At 34.4% G+C, this 22,707-nt stretch overlaps 1 protein-coding gene across 3 annotated transcripts in view; it reads right to left on the reverse strand.

Annotated features, from left to right (window-relative positions):
- The window catches only part of ATG2B (autophagy related 2B), a 45,159-nt gene that overhangs the window by 15,805 nt on the left and 6,647 nt on the right, over positions 1 to 22,707 (reverse strand). For 2 of the 3 annotated variants that reach the window (XM_021549703.3, XM_085580685.1), the window contains exons 4-30: positions 22,460 to 22,562; positions 21,421 to 21,583; positions 20,773 to 20,952; positions 19,764 to 19,860; positions 18,550 to 18,732; positions 17,746 to 17,900; positions 16,963 to 17,074; positions 16,548 to 16,809; positions 15,504 to 15,654; positions 14,888 to 14,980; positions 14,531 to 14,719; positions 12,987 to 13,260; positions 11,766 to 11,871; positions 10,570 to 10,762; positions 10,250 to 10,392; positions 8,996 to 9,153; positions 8,571 to 8,743; positions 8,126 to 8,276; positions 7,087 to 7,286; positions 6,227 to 6,307; positions 4,478 to 4,584; positions 4,131 to 4,223; positions 3,253 to 3,323; positions 2,389 to 2,465; positions 1,994 to 2,164; positions 1,385 to 1,526; positions 426 to 628 (exon numbers count right to left, since the gene is read on the reverse strand). In XM_021549703.3, coding sequence (XP_021405378.3) covers positions 426 to 628; positions 1,385 to 1,526; positions 1,994 to 2,164; positions 2,389 to 2,465; positions 3,253 to 3,323; positions 4,131 to 4,223; positions 4,478 to 4,584; positions 6,227 to 6,307; positions 7,087 to 7,286; positions 8,126 to 8,276; positions 8,571 to 8,743; positions 8,996 to 9,153; positions 10,250 to 10,392; positions 10,570 to 10,762; positions 11,766 to 11,871; positions 12,987 to 13,260; positions 14,531 to 14,719; positions 14,888 to 14,980; positions 15,504 to 15,654; positions 16,548 to 16,809; positions 16,963 to 17,074; positions 17,746 to 17,900; positions 18,550 to 18,732; positions 19,764 to 19,860; positions 20,773 to 20,952; positions 21,421 to 21,583; positions 22,460 to 22,562 — 4,031 coding nt within the window. The remainder of the gene's footprint in view (positions 1 to 425; positions 629 to 1,384; positions 1,527 to 1,993; positions 2,165 to 2,388; positions 2,466 to 3,252; positions 3,324 to 4,130; positions 4,224 to 4,477; positions 4,585 to 6,226; positions 6,308 to 7,086; positions 7,287 to 8,125; positions 8,277 to 8,570; positions 8,744 to 8,995; positions 9,154 to 10,249; positions 10,393 to 10,569; positions 10,763 to 11,765; positions 11,872 to 12,986; positions 13,261 to 14,530; positions 14,720 to 14,887; positions 14,981 to 15,503; positions 15,655 to 16,547; positions 16,810 to 16,962; positions 17,075 to 17,745; positions 17,901 to 18,549; positions 18,733 to 19,763; positions 19,861 to 20,772; positions 20,953 to 21,420; positions 21,584 to 22,459; positions 22,563 to 22,707) is intronic. The other variant, XM_085580686.1, reaches the window with a different exon arrangement.

Genomic DNA, 22,707 nt, shown 5'->3' on the forward strand with positions numbered 1-22,707 from the left:
GATTAAGAGAGAAATGAACAAAAGTTTAGAAGATGCACAAGGCTGCTGTTTTGATAAATGCTGGTTTTTTGCTTGTCACATTTTCTCCTAACTATGACATTATTTTAAGTTGATATGACAATGATTAAACGTGACTAAAATGTAGGAAAACTGCCAATACAGTTTAATGTAACACTCAAATGAGAGAACAATTACATAGTGATGAGATACAGAAATATCATATCTATTTGAAAATACTTGCTCTCATTCCTAACAGTAACAACACATGAATTCCTTCCAAAAAGAAAAGCATCACTAAGTAATCACAGAAATCTATTATATCTTTGCCCAGGTTTTACATCAGCTATTTGCCCAGGTTTTACATAAGCTTTTATCTAAATCAGTTTATATATGGATTTTTTTTGGTAACTTTCAATGGATCTTACAGCAACAGCAACTTTAGGAGCGAAAAGAATGCAGAAGTCATCACTTTCAGCTGGAACATCTCCCATGGCCTCACTTATCAGGTGATGAGTAAATGAAGCATAAGTGGGACTTGGCTCTTGTGAGACATTTCCACTTTCATCTGGAAACAGGAAGAGATCTGAGCAAGATGGTTCCTGAGTTTGAGATTTGTCATCTAAAACTCCTGGGAGTTAAAGGAGGGTGGAGAAAAAAACATGTTTCAGTGGAAAAATCCTTACAAAATATGAAAATTAAGTAAACTCATGTTTGCTACTTCAATTATGTCAAGGAAATTTGCTCATTATATCTTGAATCAATTCCTACTAACAATAAACAATTCTCAAGTTTCTCATTCTGGTATCAAAACCTTTCAGTACTACAGTGACTTCTCACCCTCCACCACAGAAAAGAAGACCAGACATCATGAGTAATGGAAGAGAAATCTACTTGCAGTACAAAATCCTTATCAAATTTAAACTTGAATGACGCTCCAGCCATGATACAAAAGCCACAATCCTGGGATAAAATCAACTATCTTGTTCTATCTGCTAATTGAAACAATTCTTTATAGCTAAGAATTTCTTCCTGTGACTTGGAACTTCTTCCTGGACCTCCCTCACATACAGAAGAGAGGCCTTTGATTCCCCTACACTAACTAATACTTCTACAGAATTTGGGGTCTTGACACAGTCCCAGAGACAGATATTGTCCCTGCTGCTTTCAGTACCTCAGTCATGCATTTGACTAGAATCTCAAAGTACTTCTGCATTACTATTATTAAAAGCAAGAATCTGTTTCATAGTTTGAAGACTTCAGACATCCTAAGTACCTGCTCCCATTCTTATTGCAGCGTCTCTACATACACAAAACTTTCAATGCCACTTTCTTTCCAGAAAAGTTGCACTTTATATGTAGGGGTATGTCTTCAGGGGATTCTCACCATTAGACTCTTGCTTGATGGCAGAAGCAGTCTGCTGAGTCTCAATTTCTTCCATGGCATCACTCATCAAATCCCGTAAAATCTGCTGCTCTGATTCAGCAAGGCCTGGTCCGTGGGAAGATGGTTGACTAAAGGTCTCCACCTGTACGAGAGGAACTACACATAGTTACATCTCAAAAACAATAAATGTCAAAAAAGATTTTGCTAGAACAGCTTGCTTCACAGCTCTTAAACTGTGAGAAAAAACACCTTAACTTGTTAAATAGTCAAGTGATCTGAAACACCTAGCTGGATGATTCATAAAGTAGGTTAGAACATTATGGTTCAGGGTATTTAGATCAGAGTACCTGGACAGCTCATGTATGTCCTGGAATTCTCTTCTTTAGAGAAGAATAAAGTACAAGAGGTAAACAGCAGAATGTTTTGAAATATTTAGGGACCAAAGCAGAGAAAAATACTATTTTAACTCTGAAATATATTTGAATTAGATACAATTTGTTAATTTCATTGCAGAAAATCTCATATTATTTGTAAATAGAATGGGGATTAAAATTAAAATATATTACCAAAAGCAGAACATTTAATTGCTATCATTTTGCCATTCTATACCTTCATTTTTGGCTTGCTAACTCCACGTTTAACCTCTGTCTTAGCAGGTGGATGTAAATCACCATAACTTGCAATATATTGTATGAGATTCATTAGTGCAGCACATGAATCAGAGCAGGTACGAATATGGATTACATCACTGGAACAGTGCAGCTCAAAACGTGGTTTAGTCTAGATAGCAACAATGAAAAAACAAGAATAAAGTTGAAATTATGCTAAAGTTTCATAAAAATGGCACATACACAGTTTTAAATTATTTTACTTAACTAGTCAAAAAATGAGCTAAAAAACACAAGTAAACTGAAAAACCTTCTTTGATTTTAAGTATAAAGTACTTTTCAAATCACAATCTCATGAAAATTTTATAATGTTTTATTTTGTTAATAAATACTTACTCTTTCTCCCTCAGAATCAGATTTTACTGTAGTAATGGTTAGCTCCAACAGTCCCATATCCATAACACGAACATAATCTGAAATACAATAATCAAAAAAATGACTAAGAAAATAACAAAACCCTATATACCTACAGTTATAAACCCATTAAAACTAGCATGAGCTGTAAAGGAATCAAAGCCTTTTTTACCTCTGCATTTCCTTCTTTTATGAGGCTTATTTTCAGAGTTCAAGTTTCAGCTACTCAAAGTGTTTTCAGTCCAATGTATCATGCCCACTACCACCATCTGTGTGCAGTGTAATCTTTTCAGATATTTACCTTCATCCCATCTGTGTGAGTTAGAGAAACCAAGGCACACAGAAGCTGAATGACTAAACATTCTACCAGTTTTTAGCTAAAGTGAGAGAGAATACATGTTCGTACTGTACTAATCTTTCAGCACCATGAATAACTTATTTGTCCTCTTTTGTTGTTTGAACAAAACAGGCATACCTTTCCTGTGCCCTCTACTAGAGATCTCTTACCTAAGCTAAATACACCTTTGTGGGCACACAGTTTCATTATTTCTCCAGCTCATTTGGTAAATATTGATTCAAGCTCCTCAGTCCTTAAAGGTTCTTAGTATTTCAGTGAGAACAACCCAGCTGGTATAATTCTTTTCAGAACCTAAAACTCTGTGCCATAACAGCACCTTTCAAGTTCAACTATTTAAAATACGTATCTCATGAGATCTCTGTTCTATGAAAAGAGACTTGCCCTCCCCCCCCGCCCCCCATCTCCTCAGTCCTCTTCTTCAATAACCTTTATGTATGCAGAATAGGCCTGTAATTTTGTTTCATTAGTCACATCTACACCATCCTTACCTCTATGGAGGTTCACCATGACAGTGTTGCACTTGTCAGACAAATGCAAAGCAGCCTCATCTAAAATTATCCTGAGAGACAAGACCAAGGTACAATAAAAATGCTAAAGAAATGCTGTGCAATTAGTAAGTCAAACAAAATTAGTATATAAAAAATACTTTAAAACACAAATATAACTAGCATATCTTACATCCAAACTCTTTAACCTTTTGTAATTTTCAAATCTATTGTTAATTAACCATTGTAAGATATTTTCCCCATTGCTAATTATATACTTCTTACATTTCAATTTATATATTTCATCCTTCCTAGAATAAGAAATAATGCCTTAATCATTAACACTTATTTCTATTTCTGTCTTTTTCTCTTCTTAATGAAGTTAACAGAACATTTGTTTCAAAGGTCACTTAAAAGCTTTTATCAATAAAAAAACAACTTGGTAAATATTTCACAACAGAACAGGTAAAACAGAATGAATATTCAATTGAAGTTGCAAGAAAATCATTAGAAGTTACAGCTACTTTCATCAGTCATTACATATTCAATTTATTAATACACTGTTGCCAAGTAATAAATAATAAGATATCTTAAGGTCTTACTAATTCATAAAATAGACATGAGATTAAAATGTCCTGAAATGAAGTTATTAAAAATGCAGAATTGCTTGCTGTTTAAGGAAGCAATCCAACTAAAAAGTATAAATAAACAAAATTATTTCACCTAATAAAACAGATGGATTACATGCAAGCAAAGTGTATTTCAAAAGATGGAACCAGTGTGATCATTTATATAACACAAAAGCTTCTGAGGTCAAAAAAGGAGACAGGCATCACAAGTTTTACAGGAGCTTACATGATTCATAATCATTTAAATCATACCTGAGAGTAGAAGAGGATTTATCTACTGCAACACTGCTGGAAATGCTGAATGTTTCAACAGTAAGTAGAGATCTCACTGGCAAAAACAAGGGCCTAATATCAAATTGGAAAAACAAATTAGTGTGTTGTACCTATTTGGAAGTTCACTCAAAGCCTTATAGATTACCTAACTTCATCATCCCAGACCTAGGCAAGTCATATCCTTCTTTAAATTCCTTCTAGTTAAGGGATCTCTGTTAAGTATTTTTCCCAAAGTGCCTAAGTGACTATGATTTATAATATGCAAACTTGAAAACATTCCTGAAGAGTAAGTATACAGGTGCAGTGTCAAGTGACACTTTACTTACCTGTAATCAAGAGCACAACTCCACAGATGTACATGAAAAGTTGTAATTGTAGCTGGAGGACTATATCCCAGAACAGGCTCATCAGAAATATTCAAAAAATATAAAATCTAAAAATCAAACATATTAATACTTCAATATCTGTTAAATTAACAAAAAACACACATCACAAAAGAGCAAAAAAGAAAATTTGTAACAGGTATGATAATAAAATAGCTTAGTAGAAGGAAAATGTGTGAACAGCCTCAGCTATTTAAAGATGCTTACTCAGTATCTTATTAGAGAGAAGTATGGCATGTAAACAACACAAAAAAACCCCATAAAAACTACAGCTTCAAAGGTATGGAAAAGACCAGTCCACATACACTCAAGTGGCTCCTTGTAAAAAAGCTTTACAATGCATTTTTGAAAAACTGCTCAAATACAGTCTTATTCCTCTTTGTAGCTGTTATTACAGTGTTTGCATTTTCCTTGCTCTCTCTCTGAAAAGTTAACTTTTAGTTAATTCTTCATTGCTCAAATTATCTTCAAGTCTTTTTTGAGGGGTGGATATGGGAAATACACTCAGAACCATGTGCACATTTATTGCATAAACAGCTTTTTCATGCACTACCACAGAAAACTAGCTGCTATCTTCCTCTATAAGATCCATCATAGTTCGCTCAAGTATGTTACACTACAGAAGTTCTCAAAATATTCCAGGCCTGGGGCATACCCATCAATACTAGTCTTTTAATTTTTTCTTCTAACTACCTCTTTGGGCAACTTTTTATTTGATCCCTCCCCCTCCAAAAAAGATTGCCTGTGATGCTCTTGGAAATGTTACTTGAGAAAAATTTCACAAAGCAAAGAAGCAACATGGTGCAAAGCAGGCTACACAGACCCACAAGAATATTATGCTGAGGAGAAAATCACAGCACAGCAGAGTCCAAAGCACCAAGTTCAGCTCCACACAGTTATACAGTAACAATGCATGTTAAAATCAGCATATTGTATAGACTTGAGGATAAACAGGAGCAGACTGTCAAGGGTTACTGTCTGTAATCCAGAATGTGGCAGGTACATGCAATGACACTGCTCCTGTGCTAATGGCATGTCTTGCCTCACATGCTCACACACAGAGCAAGAGGTTCCAGCCCTGTCTGGTGAGGTATGCCTCTTCATCCATACCTATGACTACAACCCTTCTCATTTAGGAGTGTTTGTGTAAACTGCTGCTCACTGCCTCCCCCAAGTCCTCCAGTACTGCTTTTCCAGCAATACAAACCAGGAAATATACAACTGAGAAATGAGACTTGAGGGATAAAGTGAACAGACGGGAAAAATATAGAAATGCTTTCAGAACTGCAAATAACAAGTTTGCTTGTTTTGAGGGTATTTTTAATTTAAGGATTATTTACATACTTGAATAGTATTGCACTACTGAGATTTTTCATCTGAATTTTAAACAAAACTCAAACTCCAACAGAATGAAGCAAACCTCGCCAAGAGCCTCCCTGACATGTTATGTATGGGCGAAGTTAGGATGACAAGAGGAACAGTACCAAGTGAATAGACAAGAAATAATTTAAAAGTAAGATTATCACCTGCCAATGGTCTCAAAAAGGAACAGGAAAGAATAACACTTTCAAGAGCAGAGTATGATAACATGGCACAGCCTAACATCAAGATTTTCAATCAATATTTAGTTTGATAGTTAAGGCAGTGAGACTGAAATTGAAGGTGTAGTCAAGAAAATGGTAGCAACCTGACCTGCTCATGCCAGCTTAAACCTGAAGGCAACACACGGTGCTGAAGGGTGGCTCCTCGTAGTCCAACAGCAACCAGAAATTCCTGCACAACAAAGTTGCATGACTTGGCTTACATAAAACATGTAACTACTTCCCATCTAGATTATGAAACTGTGTCATCCTTCTGCTCCCAAAAATCTCCTGGTGTCTAGAAAAACCCTGCTTTCCAATACAGAAACCCTGGATAATACAGTATCGTACTTTTTGCAATAAGATAGTGCAGAAATGCCAGCTTTTGGTGGCAGGAAGGGAGGCTGCCTGTACATTCACTCTGGGATTCAGAGAAATTACCCGGAGTACCAACCTAAAGTAGTTAATATGTGAGACAAATGAACCCCCCCCAACACTCTGGTGTCTGCAGAACCCTTCTTTAGATAACTCAACCAACCTGTTTGCCAGCTAAGAGGTCCTCTTTCAGCCACACTAAAGAATGTTACTGTCATTACTAGTCCCATGCCAAATAGGTAAGCAAAAGCTGCCTATTAGAGGACACTTATAGCTAACTGCAGTGTAATTCTATATTTGTTCTTGCCTGTTTTAACAGAGAAACTCAACAAAACAAACAAAAAAGGTAAACTATTCAAAAATGCATTCAGTAAAGAAATAGTGTAATCAGCAAAGTGAAGCATTAGAAGAATTAGTAAATTAAGCTGCTGCTTAAATTTTATAATCCACCCAAAAGATTCTAACAGAAAATTATAGTTTGAAAATTAATGTCTTAGAACTATATGGCTTCTTCATCTATAACCTTTCTAACTCCATGTCTAGATGCTTCCATATAACTGAGATAACTCAACTTATAAAAGTACAAATAACACAAACCTTTGTATTGCTCTCTATTTTATCTGATTGGATTTTGACTGCAACAGTCAGCATACTTGGACTATCCACTCCTACACCATCTGAAGTAGTCTTACTAAGACCATCCTCTTCAGAAAAACAAATAGTAGGCTCTAACCAATGGGGACGTATTATGCTGGGCAGTCGCACTTCAGAGGAAGGGACAACTCCATCTACCAAACCTGCAAAGAGATTTTGGAATGAATTACCAAAGCTGCTACTGATGAAGTGTGAAGGAAAATCCTTTTTATGCTTAAAGCCCACAAAATTATTTTAATTACCAAAGTTAGTCATGCACAACCAAGAACTGTGAAGGGAAGGTTATGGGTGATCCAATATTTAAAACCACAGTTCTAGCTATAATCTTCAATATGGCTATTAGGGATTGAGTTTTTTATTTGCCATTTAGCAGCTAAATTGAAATAAAGGACAGAAATCTCCTACAGGTTACATGGAAGAACATGTGTCTCCTCTCCATTTTACGAGATAGAGCCAGGCTAATGTCTAAACACACAATAACTAAGCCTTGCACTGAAATACAAGTATCACTGATTCAGAGGTATCTGAGAGGGAAACCTTGAAAGGTTTATCTACATGGGGGTTACCAGACATAGACAAACTACACAGCCAAAATTCATCACCTGTGGATGACAACTAGCTACTGAAAGAAAAACACAGCAGTCACTGGTAAACCATAGTTTTTTGAATTAAACAACCAATAACATGTAGGAAGAGTGCATTTGCATAGTAAAGAATAGGCTGTACAGCTGATTTTTCCAGAGAATCACATTATCTCTAAAGACGAGCAGTTGTCTGGAAAGTTGGAGCTAAACTGTAACTAAACACAGTTATAATGAACCTGCATTACTGTAGAATTTAGAAACATTAGCTGTAAATTATATTCATTGTGCCAAATGATACACTGAGAGAAAAGAGAAAAAAATACAGCCTTTTCCTTAAAAAGCTTCAAGATTAGTTAATTTCAAATTTAGCCCCAAAGCAACCTCAATCCCACTCCTACCTTGATGATATAAATTGAGGCTGCTAGAATGGAGACAAACATAATGTCTGTCCTCAAAGCCTTCATATTTAGTCACACTGAAAAGGGAACCACCATTGAACTCAAGCCAAAATTCACCATATTTTCCCTCCACTGTACTTCCATCATCCTGCTGAAGGAAGAAGAGAAATTATAAAATTATTGTTTGCTGACAGTTTGCGGCATTTAAGCAGTCTAAATTAACACAACACTTGCTACCAATATATGTTTTCCTACTTGCATTTCAGTTATTCTCATGTGAAACAAAGTACACAGAATTTGCAAAATACTGTGTTGCATTACTGCCTAGTTATAGTAGTATAAACATTACAGAATTATTTTTAAAGACACTACCTCCTACCAGATAAGTACATACAGCATGAAGGGGATACATGGTCAAAACAAAGGACTTGCTCCAGAGCTTTACCTTTACATCTGTGAATACTGACACTAATCCATGTGTCACATTTAGCAGAACAGACAGAAAGCTTTGTGAGTTCTTATTCTGTGAGTCAAACTTTTTCCTTCTGCGTGAACGATAGTTTGGATCAACAGTGGAATAATACTGTAGTGTTTCTTCCTCAGATCCACTTTCATCATCTAACAGATAAAATAAAATACAACTTATTCTCTAGCTAGTACACATATTATGCCAATAACTCACTGTTTCTCCATTGGTAATGCGATTCAATTTCATACTTATTTTACCCAATTAAACAGTAATCAATCTTTTTTTTTCTTGGTTTATGTTTTCCCGTAAGTTTACAAAATCTTTCCACTAACACCTTAATCACTTCAGTCAATTACACTTCTAAAGCACTATAGTTCTAGATGATTTATTAAGTGTATTACCATAATGAACTGCAGATTTAAATTGACTAAAGCTGTCTTTACTGAAAGTGTTGATGAGCTGGCTGGCCACAGATAGTCCAACACCATAAGAAAGGTTTTCAAAAGTTTCTACAGGAGATGGAGCTGTGGGTTCCCACAACAATAAATCATTGCTGATCCTAGGAAGAAATACATTATCATGACATAAAATATATTACTATATTCCCATTTTATATTAAGTCAGTCAAGTATAATCCTTTGCAGACTTTATATAAAGATTCCAGATTCCATAAGAAAATAGAGAAAATAAAGTTCATCAGCACAAGAAACAATAATATATATTTGAGTATAAGCAATAAAAAATAGAAGTAATTTTCATTTTGTAATTATAGTATGCACATATCAAAGTCTGACATGTGATAGTGACACAAAAGCATCTATAAGTAGGTATCTATTAGCTCAGTACATTGGAGGGGGAGTTGAGAAACCCCTATTTTGATCACATCAATTTTTCACTAAGTTGAGGGAAACATTCATTCTTTTGATTTCAAATGAGTGTGTCTGTCAGGGTAAAGGCACATGTGACATTCAGTTCAGAAGTATTCCAACAGAATATTCAGTGGAAGGTTCTCTTTGTCACCTTGGAAGTGAAAATACTTTAAGTAATATCTGTCAGAGACGAAAACAGATCACCCTCTTTCTTGCATATTTGCATAGCACAGTACCAATCCAGTAGTATTTTGTTGTTTTTCAGACAGCAAACTAACAGATATAAATGGTGAACACCCATCCATAATATGGGCTCGCTTTGTCTACATTTTCATAAGCCTTTGTGAGCCTTACAAAACTGGATTAGGGTTTTTTTCTGACTGCCTTGCAAGCTCTAGATTTTCAGATGGAAAGAATATAATTGAGCGCAACTTTCTTAAGTATAATAATCTGTTTAAAGATGAAATCAGAAAGACTAGAGCAAAATGAAACATTGCACAGAGATCTGAACAAAGTGTTCACTGAGAGCCAAAGACTATTTAGCTTCACCCTTTGTTCACAAAATCTGCCAAACACTTTTTAGCAGTCAGCTGCCATGGCACCAACCAGATGCATGACCCAGTGGTGTCATGTTAACCTGAAAAAATATTTATATAGCACTTTATGGTTTTAAGTAAACTATGCAAATAAGTTCCTGCTATACCTGCTTAGGCAATTGTTTCTATCAAAAGTGACACAGAACTGAGAGTACAGGTCATGATAACTAAGCAAAACAATTATACTTGCCTGTTGTAAAGTTTTTCATAAAAGCTTTTGTTTGGTAGTGTTAAGTGAATGTTTGGTAACATGAGTTCCAGTACATAATGAGAATTATTAATTGTTTTATCCTGAAACTCAGTCATTTCAACGACATCTCCTGGCATCACCATCTGAAAGAAAAAAGAAAAAAATTCTCAGGTCTAAAAAAAAAAAAAAACCACAAAAAAAAACCCACCAAAAAACAAACAAAAAAACCCACTGAAAGTGGAAGCCAGAAGTTGCATGTAGTGAGACAGCATTCATTTTTTCTATCATAAGTACAAAGCGATAACAAAATTTTATAGTACCTCTTCATTTTCAAACATGACCCTACGAGAGGAAAATGGAGAAGGCTCTGGTCTTCTAATATCACAGACATCCTTCAAAGAATGAGACCCTCCTTCTTCTTCCTCTTGAAAGTTATTATCACCTTCTTCCTCCTCAGCTGCTATCCTTTCCAGAATAGAGTGCACAGCCAGAGGGTTTATTTTCAATACAATCCTGACATTGGAGAAGTTGTGCAGAATAAGCCATTAGAAATGCTTAAAATGGTTATATTTATGCTCTGTCATATGTCTACTAGTTCTACTAGCTTGCCATTAAGTACACATAGACTAAATAGCTAAAATGTCCAGGGACATTTTTATTAGGCAATAACATATTTTATTACCCAAAGCAATACTACTAAGAAAAAGGACATGGTGGCATCAGGTGAAAGAAAATGTTAAGTGTCTGCTTTTTTCAACCCCATCAGGTGATCATATAGGTGACCTAAGAAAAACCTAGCACTCTTCAAAAATAAAGCTTGTTTCACTAGACTATTAACAGCTATTAAAAATGCTCTACTGCATGGTGTAGCTTCTTATATGTAAACACTGTTACAGGAAATTTTATTTGTGCCATTATAAAAGAAAAAATGTTCATATATACTTGCTATCAAAAAGCCACTGAATTTTGTGGCAAAACTGTACCCAGTAAATTCTGCAGCAAATCTAAAACTGCCTCTTTTAAATATCTTACTACATGCTTCAGCTGCAAGGTCCTTCATTTCATTAAGTCTGAAGTACTGTATTGCCTTGCATGTGACATAAGTTTCAATAATTCAGTTACAATATAACTACTCTTATGGCTTATATTATTTTGAGGCAAAATTCAACTAGGATGGGTGGTTTTGTATTCAGTCATGAATGCAGGAGAAAAGGTAAAATAAAAAATGCAAAAAATATTTCAAGTCTCTAATAATTTACCTAACTTTCACTGAAATTTACTCAAGTCCATGTAGAAATCACTATACATTTAAAACCATATTGCATTACTATAAACGTAGAAGTTCCAGGGTATTATTTTATAAATTTTTAGAGTATTTTTAATAGTTACATCATCTTTCTTTGCAAATTATTTTCAGTCATTTATCACACAGGCATTCTGGATTAATATTAGAAAAACAACAATGCTTCATTAAAATATAATCAGTCCACATTAAAAATATGAAAATTTGTTTTACCGAGGCCAGTCAAAATTGTCTGATGATGATGTTACATCTCCATCTGTGCCACCCGATACCTGAAAAAATTTTACTGGCATTTCTGCATTATCTTCTTCAAATGAACCTGAATAGAAAGAGATGTTTTAGAAATTAACAGATGAATGACAACTGCTAACTTCAGGTTAGCCACTCTTCAGGTTGGAGTCTAACAAGACTCCAGATCAATGCTACTTACTAAGCTACTTAAGCAAATTTTGTCATCTCTTCTTCCAAAAAAGTAATTATTAACTCTTAGGAAAAAAAAATATTTCACGTTATTTTCTAGCTAGCAGTAGTTAGAAAATCAGATTATTCTAATGCATAGATATACGCATTTACATTTATAGCATTACTGTATTTTGTCAGAACCTTGATTAAGTACAAAAAACAAGACAGCAGAGAAGTTTGCAAATATAAATCAGTCTCATTAATTTATTATTTTGAAAGATATTAGAACATGAAATTATTAAAGTTTTTCAATTATAGTTATTTAGAGAATCAATCTTGGCATCACAGCACTTTTAGGGTTGAAAAGGACCTCTGGATATTATCTAGCCAAATCCCTCTGCCAAGGCAGGGTCAAGTAGAGCAGGTTACATAGGAACTCATCCAAGGTGGGTTGTGAATGTCTCTGGACAGGGAGACTCCACAACCTCCCTGGGCACTTGTTCCAGTGCTCAGCCACCCTCAATGTATAGAAGTTCTTCCTCATGTTAATGTGAAACTTCTTGTGTTTCAGTTTATGGCCACTGTTCCTTGGCCTGTCTCTGGGCGCCACTGAAGAGAGTCTGGCACCATCCTCTTGGCACCTGTCTTTGAGATATTCACATACTTATCAGATTCCCCTCTCAGTCTTGTCCAGACTGACCAGGCCCAGCTCCCACAGCCTCTTATTGTATAAAAGATGCTCCATATCCCTCATTAGCTTTGTGGTCTCCACTGGACCCTCTGCAGCTTCTTGTCATTCTTTACTGAGAAGCCCAGAACTGGACATACAGCCTCTCCTCCTAGTAGTATTATTTGGACTCGGGTTGGTATTTAGTACAGAACACAAAACTACAGTAGAGAGATCATATCTATTCCAAAATTCAGGTGGAAAGATACTCCCTGAGTTACTCCATATGAGAAGACCTTTCTCTCAACTACACAGTACCTAGAAAAATAAAAAAGTATCTCTGAATATACTATTAGCATTCTTACCAGTTAGCTCTTTAAAGGTAAGCTCTAATTTAACTTGTTCTGGAGTCGACCCTCCTATAAATTCAGTTTTAAATTCCACATCTGTAAATTCGAGATGAAGAATCTCCTTCTGAAGTGATTTTTTAAACCATGGTCCTCTTTCCTGATCTGACCGTAGATCAGGTATTGGGAAGCGAACAGAGAGTTTTAATGCTGGGGCAGTCACTTGAACTGAAACTCTACAGTTTGCAGGAGTACGTGAATCATCCAGAAAAACTTCAGTAAATGCTTTATGCTAAAAGAACCAAACAACAAAAAAACAAAACACAAACGACAGTGAATTAAAAAAACATCTGAATTAGAGAAAATGGCATTAAAATGACTATGGGGAAGCTTTTGATGATTCAATATGTGAAAATGAAAAATACTTGTATATCACAGAAAAAAACACATCACTATCAACTGCAACTGTTCTTAGGATATTTTTGGTGTCATATTATTGGTGTCATAAAGATTCTACTTAGAAGTAAAGTTTTTGCAGAGATTATCAATCTGTAAGAAAAATTATTGCTATTTTTGCAATATTTTTCCTCTTAAATAAGATAGAGTACCAATCAATACTCAGCTGCAGTCAGGAAATAGCATGTCTCAGACAATTGCTTAAAAACTATTTTTGTTGACAAAGTAGTAATTACTATCATGTGTATTTGTCCCTTTCACGAAGTCAGGGTGTCCAGCTCCTGTCACTTTCATGTCCTTCACACCCTCCCCTTTTTGCTGATCATTGAAACAAATCAAACTTGCCAGACAGCTATATTTACAAAAATTACTGATGTCTTACAATTTTTTTTTATATACGGAGTCTCTTAAATAGTTGTGAAAGCTGATTTTTCCATAATCAGTAAATGCAGTAATAAAATTACATGAAGATTTTTGTTGCTATGCAGAAAATCAGATAATTGCATTAATCATTTCGCAAGTATTTAAAGAAAAGTCTTTAATGCTATTTTGACAACCCAATCCAAGGCAAATAAGCTTCAATTTCTTTCTGTTGGTCTCAGATCACTAGAATGCAAAGCAAATGATCCCCATTCTCTCTGTTACCTACCCCAAAAGCAGGTAATATACAGCAGAGACAACTGGGCTGATTGTGACAGCTAAAGATTTCAACACAGAAGTTGAACTGTTAGCAATGCTTTATATCAGCTGCTGGAGAGCACGGTGGGACAGATTAGGGATGAGAAGTCAGTCAAGACTAGTCTTTTTGCCCAGTTCTCCCTGTTTCAAGAAGCTGAGAACTTAGGCAGTTTGTGAAGCATCTACCACTGTCTTTTGGTCTGTTTTCGAGCAATCACTGAATGCAAAACAAGACTGTCAGAAGCTGGGAAAAAAACCAAACAAACCCCAGCCAACCAACCAAATGAAAAAAATCTCTCACACTAAAAAAAGGCACCTCAGCCACCACAAATCAATCCAAACTAGCAGTCTGAGGGCTTACTGTCACCCTGACTTCTTCCTCCAAAAAAACCCAGCAAGTTTATTAATCAGCTTCACTTTAAACTTACCAGACTTAAGTGCTTATTGTAAGAAGCATACATGTGAGATGCCATCATCTCCACTGTAGTTAGTTTCTGGGGTTGAAGTAAAGAATTTAATCTGTCTACAATACTAATATCCAGCTCACAAAACACTGGACTTAACTTTATTTGTAACTCTGCTTTCTGTGGAACAGAACTGAGTCTCCCTTGACTACCCTGAAAAGAAAGAGAAAAAGCACTAAAATCTTCAGCACAACACAGTGAAACAAATTACAGTAAGTAGGAGTTACGAACTCTGTTTTACAGTCAATTTTCTGTTCAAATTAACCAAATTAGACAAAGGCTATTGTACAGAAACTTAGTCATTTTATTCTCCTATCTTACCTGAGGTCCTCTATTATCTAAATGCTTATAATGCAGCTGAAGGCATGGCATAGAATGAGAATCATTTCTTTCTTCAGAATGAAATGTCAGCAGCTTCAGAAGAAAAAAAGGTCAAAATGTTTAATAAATGGGAAGGAGATGCCACAGGAAAACATATTTATTACTTTTTACCTAGGACAGGCTGTTCTAGGTAAAATGAAGTCAGTGAACAGAACCCCAGCTCAATTGTTTACTCAATTCACACATTCAGCTACCTTACTGGATGTCTCTGACCATTAAAAGAGCTAGAAGAATAATCACAACACAAGAAACCTTTGCATTGCTCAACTCCATTGCTTAGTTTTTGAAAAACATGTACTGTAATGTCCAAACCATATTCAAAAGAAGTAACTAACAAAGTTTGGCCACTTGGTGCTGTTCCTGTCAGGTATGACAGAAGTTGGGTTCACTATTTGCGCTCAGAATTAAAACATAAATTTTATCTTAAAATTGTAACATATTTAAAAAACTAAAAAACATTAAGAAACATTCAAATTACAATCATTTTAAAATCTACCATTCTCAGTTACACAATTAACATTTCTTTTTTATGGAACTCCCTTTCTTTTTAACATACCTCTGTATAGTGAGGCTGCATGGAATGAGAGTCAGTAGAAAAAAGGCATTCCAAGAACTCCATCTCGCCAATGGATAAGTCAGTACTAAAACTTCGCGAGGCAGTCCTTTGTCTTTGCTCGTAAGACACTTTGATGCCAGTACCTATAAACCTGGATTATTAAAATTATGAATTATTAAAAGTAGCATAAATCTATAACAATTATGAAAAGTCAATACTTAAGTAGGCAAAAAAAGGATCACTACAATCCTTTTAAAATCATTAAAACACCATAATTCCTCCAAATATATGAAAATATCTAATTACAACAGATATAGCAACAAAGACAATGCAGCTCATGTTACATAATCAACAGCACAAGAGAAATTTGTAAAGAACATTCTAGGCATCTAACCTGAGGTGCAGTTCATATAAAACTAACATCCTTAGACAATGAAGAAGTCAAATGTCTCACAAAGTCTAAATTACATACACAAGTTAAGAAAAGGTATATATACCCCTAAATATTTTACTTCATACACTGTACTGGGATGGTAAAAATTTCTGCAAAAAAAGACTGTCGCCTGATTTTATTATCTTGTTCTCACTTAGGCTTCATCCCTACTGATATTGTATTTTTCACTACGTAAAACACTAAGCTCCTTCAAGCAGTAATCACTATATATTGGAAAAACAATAGTTTTGTAAAAGACAGCTATTTCTAAAGAAATAATTTACTTAATTATTCTTAACTCTCTAGGCTTCTATCATAGAAACTGTACCTAATTTAATTCATATATGAAAAAGCTAGGTGATTTTAATGTTTATAATAATAAACATTATTATTTAATGTTTATTGTCCTTTCTTCTTCTGTTTTAATTTTTTTAAAAAAAGATGTCTTGGACAACAGATGTCAAAATACAAGACTATTTTGAAATTAATAAAGAAGTCTAATGCAATTCAAATACTAAGTGACACAATTCCTATGGAAATAAACTTATTGAATTCAAATTTACTTAAAATATATTTTTGTTACTTATATTTATTAATAAGCAAAGTTATACCTAAGGTGATCATGAGAACAAGCTTCTGCAAATACTTCTCGGAAGGACAGAAAATCTTCTGTTGAAAACTTAACTGGCTCAATCTTTTCTATTCGGGCAAAGAAATCCCGAGCCATTGGTGTCAATGGGTTAAGGTTCAGTGAACTTTCAGGTGGGGGTAAAGGGTCAATATGAAGTACAGACACTGAGAAAGTTCCAACTGCCAGTCTAAAAAGTAGCTCAGGTCTGGATTCATCCACAGAAACAGATCTGGATGGAATAGCTGAAATACAAAATTAAGTTCACGTAATTTTTCAGCAATAACACATTTATAAAATCATCTTACTTTTGATTTTCATTTCTTTTTACCAAGTTGCTGCATAACAATTCATTTTCATAATTATCTAGGGAAAATTATCTATCTGTTGTTACTTACATGTCCTTCTTATGGAAGTCTGGTGAACCATATTGGCTGTTAGTGAGGAACCTCTTGGAGGCTGTAATTCTTGTTTGTTACGATCAAGAAAATCACCCCAAGTCGGTTGCAGCTAAAACAAAAAATATATATGACCTTAAATTTGCAAAGAGCTGTCAGACATTAGATCAAACATAAATGGTTAGGTAAATTACCAAAAAACTCCAATATGCATAAACAATCAACAGCATGCCATTTCATGGAGAATTAGTGCTCAGCTTATCAGTGCGGGTATGCTTTATTTCAAGATATGCTTTTTAATTCCACAGGTTTTTAAGGCTAAAATTGCACTCCTCACGAGCATGTATTTTCTAGTTGTACAACTACTCTCCACAGTTTTCATTAAGGAAAACTTTAGGTACACAACAGATTTGGGAAAGATAGTGATAACAACAGCATGGTTTTTATATTTTTGAGGAAAAATTTAATACTACAATTTCATACAACATTAGCTGTGTAGTCTATTTTAAAAGAAAACCAGGTAACTCAAAAGAAAATAAATCATGAAGCATCCTATATAAGCTTCAAGGCATTTGAAAACAGATTTCCTAGCTTAGCCAAATAAATGAGAATAATTCCACTATAATTTTCATAGCAGAAAAGGAATACTATCAGCTCTAAATATTTTAATTGTTCTAGAATTTTGCAACAGTTCCTGACATTGTAAAGAATGCAGCAATTATCCAACAGTTTCAGCCAGAAGTGTTAATTTCTGAAAGATTTCAAATGCAGTTAATACTATACCACTGTAGTGCTCAGTGGAGATCCTGCTGGTGTAGTTGTGTATGTACTGGTTAAAGACAAGTCTAGATCCATGGTTGGAGGATCTCCAAGAGGTGGAAGGGAAGAAAGGCTGTGGGACATGTCCATTTCAGCCATTGAGAAGAAAACTTCTTCCTCTAGTACAGAAGCACAGATAATTAAGAGTTATTTACTAATTTTAAAAAACTCTTTTTTTCTAACAGAAATGTGTTCTTAAGTCTAGAAATCTAACTGCTAGAATAACCAACTAAATACATTATTTACAGAAGTCCCAAGCTTTCTTGACATGAGAATAGTAGTGTCTGTGGAGAGAGTCTAAATAAAAATCAAGACAAAAAACTTCATTAATATTAGAAGTTAAATATCTCATTTTCACATTCAAGCTGGTATAACTTCTATAAATTGATACATTCTCCTTTTGACAAATCAAAGTATTTCACATTAAAAATAATTAACAAAAAAGTATTCACATAAAATCAGATAAATACAACTATTATTCTAGATGTGCTTTCCTCAAACACACGTTTGAAAAGATGCCACGCTGTATGTGTTTTTAGCATGTTCCACATTAATATAAATGGAACAGTTTTATGGAAATACTGAATCAAGTCTAGCCTAATACCTAAAGTAGTCAATTTTTTACTGAAAATTATTATTAATGGCATATAATTACTTCAGGTCAAACTTATTTTAATACATAAATTGGTAAGACTAAAAGATGAACAATCAATTTAAACAATCTTAACAACAGGTTACTTGCTATTTTGCATTATCTTTTATACTTGCCACGACTAGAAGGTGTTCTGGCACTCTCTGTCTCATAGAAGCTTTGCTCAGAGGATGCTCCTGCAGATAAAGACTCTTTCCTTAAATAACGCTTCAACTCCATCTGAATCCGATACTCGTCCTCCTGTTGCATTGGCCGGTTCTTCCTGTCTTTATTTGACAATTCTATCCTGCTCAGACTCTCTGAATTCAAAAAAAAAAGGACAGAAATCCTACTGTAATTTCCTTGACTGTATCCCTAATAAAATCCAAAAATTAATCTGAAAATGAATCACCGGTGTATATATTTGCATGTGTAGTTATATACATTCTGTCATGTATCAGATCTGTGTTTTTGTGCATTTTGTTGGTTTGATGGTTTTACTTGCTCAGAACAGACTACCTCTTAGCATTTATTAACTTCACATTTGATGAAAACATTTCAAGGTTATAGATGCAGTGTGTTAGCATACAATATGCATACACTTCTCAGTCAGCTTCAGAGACTAAGGCCACAACCTCTTAAAAGTTTTACTAGTAAGGAATTACTAGAGTTTCAGATTTGAAGATGACACACATGGGAAACTGTATGTAATACTTCTCCAATTGTCCAAAGACAGTGAACATGTTCAATAAAACAAGTACATTAAAATATATATTAAAAGTATATTAAATACAAGTATATAAAAGAAGAATATTAAGCATCCACCCAGAATATGACCTATCTTTCAAAAATATTATTTACCCTAACAAGTGTTGTTACATAAAATAGATGAGGGGAACAAACCAAAAGCACTCTCATACTTCTACTGCATTAATTGAAACACTGCTTTTAGTTCTTCACAAATACAAACAAACAAACTCAATTACAGTCTGTTCTACTTTTTCTGTGCCTGTCACTAAAACACAGAACAGAGAAACAAAGTTCCTCTTTTGAAACAGAAGCTGTAAGAGCCAGAATTTGTATGGTCTCCTTGTTTTCTCCACCTAGAATTTCCTCATTTCTTCTATTATTATATAGTCATGTATCAAGCCTTAGTTGTTGATTTTATTACTAGATGTACAATTTGTAACTGAAGACAAAAAATTAATCATAGTCCTAACTCAGAGAAGATACAAAGCATTTTATTAAAATCAAATAAAAACTCATAATAATGCACCACCACAATTTTTTTTCAATTGAGGAAACATTTTTATCTTGCAAAAATTATTTTTTCTTTTTTTGTAATACTTGCCTGGTCCAGCAATAGCTGCTACCATGTCCAATAGAAGATGAACCTGCCTTGGTGACAGAAACAGATGTACAGAATCTATTTGTCCATCTATATCCAACTAAAAAAGAAAAGGAAAGAATGCTGTCAAGAGCACTCAAGAAATTTTTCTTTACATTACTTGAATCAGTTACTTGGATAATAGATTTTTATGGTGAAAAGAATACAGTCGTTACACTGGTATCTTCATCTTCTATAAAACAACTAGAAACATAATTTTGTGTTTCTTCCAACCTGGAGCTTGGCAGGATAAATGCAGGTGTGTCACTGACTATCAGCTTAAAATAAATACACAATCTCGTAACAGAAAAAAAAAAATCAAGAATTCCATTAATCTGCTAATTTTTTTTTTCCCTTAACAATTCCCAAAGTAATCAAAAATTAAATTAGTCTTACTTATTAATTATGAAATACTCAAGTAAACACCTTCTGAAATAGACCTTACACTGATAAAGGCATTTTGTTTTTTATATTAATACTTTTGAAATTGGCAGCATTTCTCTATTTCACACCAAGGACTCTTAAATGAATAAACAAGAACAGCTGAAGATTGGCTAGAAATTGCTGGACATAAAAAAACCCTTCCCTACTGCAGTAGAAACTTTATGCTTTCTATAACATATAGTATGTTATTCAAAATAGGTCAACAGCCAATTTAAAAACTGGAGAGAAGGGGAATTATATTACACGGCTTTACTTATATACTCACTATCAGGTCTACTTGTTTTTTGAACACTTAAATTCAGTCTCTCTCTAATAAACAGGAATTCTCATTTAACAGATTTCAGTGTGCCCTGACTTGTCTGACTACCATAAAAAGGTCTTTTTACACATATTTATTAGCATAAAGAATCAACATGAAAACTATGGCAATTTTGTTCCCCTGAGAATATTACACCTTTTTCATATGTACTGAAAAAAAAAAAATATTCCACAGAACTACTCATTTAAACACCAGGAAAGCATGACTAACCTTAGCTCCAGGAAGTACTTCATTTTGTTTTAATGTTAGGCTCAATTCCATTCTACCAATCAGCTTACAGATCTGTACAGGGTCAGAAGGAGTAATTTCTGGCAAGTTTCTTGTTAATTGTGGATGTGGCTCATAAATTATTTTTGGATTCCAGCTAGGTGAAAGCTTTGGTTCAGTTGCCTTAAAAAGTTACAGGTAAAGAAATAAGAATGTATCCTGTTTCTTAGGAAAAAAATGCAAAACACAAGCATTTCAAATATGCCTATCACACAATCACTTGACAATCTATAAATTTGACAAAGGCTTTAAAAACATGTATTGATAACAGTGAAAAAACAAGGCACATAGAATGCAAAGCATTAGGCCTTTGAAAAAAAAGGCAGTTTCCACAAATAGTGAATTGCAGGGCTCTTACAACTTCTAGTTCTTAAAGTTGCAACCAAATTCCAGTACAATATTCCTAATTTCTACTCAGTCCTAAAGTCCATTTCCTTGTCTCTCCTCAAAATCAACAGGAACTTGTTATAAAACTTTCCAAATACAAATTTAAGTACAAGTTCAACTTCTGTATCCTTCAGAATTAATCTAATAGCATAACAATATATTCTTTCATCAATTTACGTTCTTATATAATGTATTTATTTTTACCAGCTGTGTAGCTGAACACACTGGGGAGGACTTTGCTGATGCAGGAAACTCATCCCAGAAGAAAGAGACACCTGAGAGCTGCAGTAATTTGTGAGCAAAAGCTGTGGGCTGATGTACATTAATTCCAGAGCATTCATCTGCAGTTTCATCACAGTACATAGTTCTGGGAGGCAAAAGAAAGGAAATGCAGACAGTGGGTGCATGAAAATTGTTACTTCTCTTGTGCCTTTTAACCTTTAAGTTTGTACATGGTCTCTTTCTTCATACTTTTACAGTGCTGTCCACTGTCATGAAATGAAAACCCAGCACTCTCTGGAAATGGGTGGAAATCTTAACTTCTATATGGGACACCACAAAACCAAGACATGTTTCCAATGTGAACATACCCTAGAGAACACAATAACCCGAAGCTTATAAAGTTTTAAAACCAAATATATTTCATTTACCAATTCTTGGTAAGCATCAGTTTTATTCAATGCTGATCTCAATACTTTGCAAGAAAGTATGATTACACTCTCCCACTGGTTGAAAATAACCTACATGAAGAACATGTACATTATTCATGTTCAAAGAAATCACAGAATTCACATGGGCTCTTTTGAACGTTCACATAGAACCAAAACTCTTTCAGGGGTTTGGGGGTTTTTCAGGACTGTACCTTTTACTAAAAAGATTTAAAGTGTCTTACTCAAAAGGGTCACTTCACTTTTCTAATTGTACACATGGCCTGACTGGCCAACAATATACACTGGTGGTTGAATGTCTGAGAAATGTTATTCATAAACTGTAAGAGCTGATGAAAATGTATCCCGGGAAAAAACAGAACTCTTCTAATTTGATGGTTAAAAAACTTAAGCATAAACACGCTAAGTGGAATCTGAGTGAAGAAAACACTCACCAGCATTATAAAAGAGGTGCTCAAGAGCAAGTGTCTAACTATATACTAATAACTTGTTTGTATGAGTAAAATGTATTTTACAGGAAATGGCAAGAAGTATCTTAGGGAAAAAAAAATCCACAGATTTAAAAAAAAATTCACCTTTCAACTCTGATTTCAAGTGCAGTTCCACTTTTAGAGTTTTCCGGCACATGTTCTATTCGTAACACAGTATCCAAAAAGGTAACTTTCACTCTTCTTAGAACTTAAAGGAGAAAACAAAAAAATACAGTGTAGACTATTAAGTCAAGTTACTGAATGGTTACTTTTGTAGCCATATTAAATGGTCTTTAATTTTAAGCTCTCAATATTTATTTCAGTGGAAATTATCAACTGAATTTAATAAAGCA

The sequence above is a fragment of the Lonchura striata genome, chromosome 5, assembly GCF_050655825.1.
Source record: "Lonchura striata isolate lonStrDom1 chromosome 5, ASM5065582v1, whole genome shotgun sequence".
NCBI classification, from domain to species: domain Eukaryota; kingdom Metazoa; phylum Chordata; class Aves; order Passeriformes; family Estrildidae; genus Lonchura; species Lonchura striata.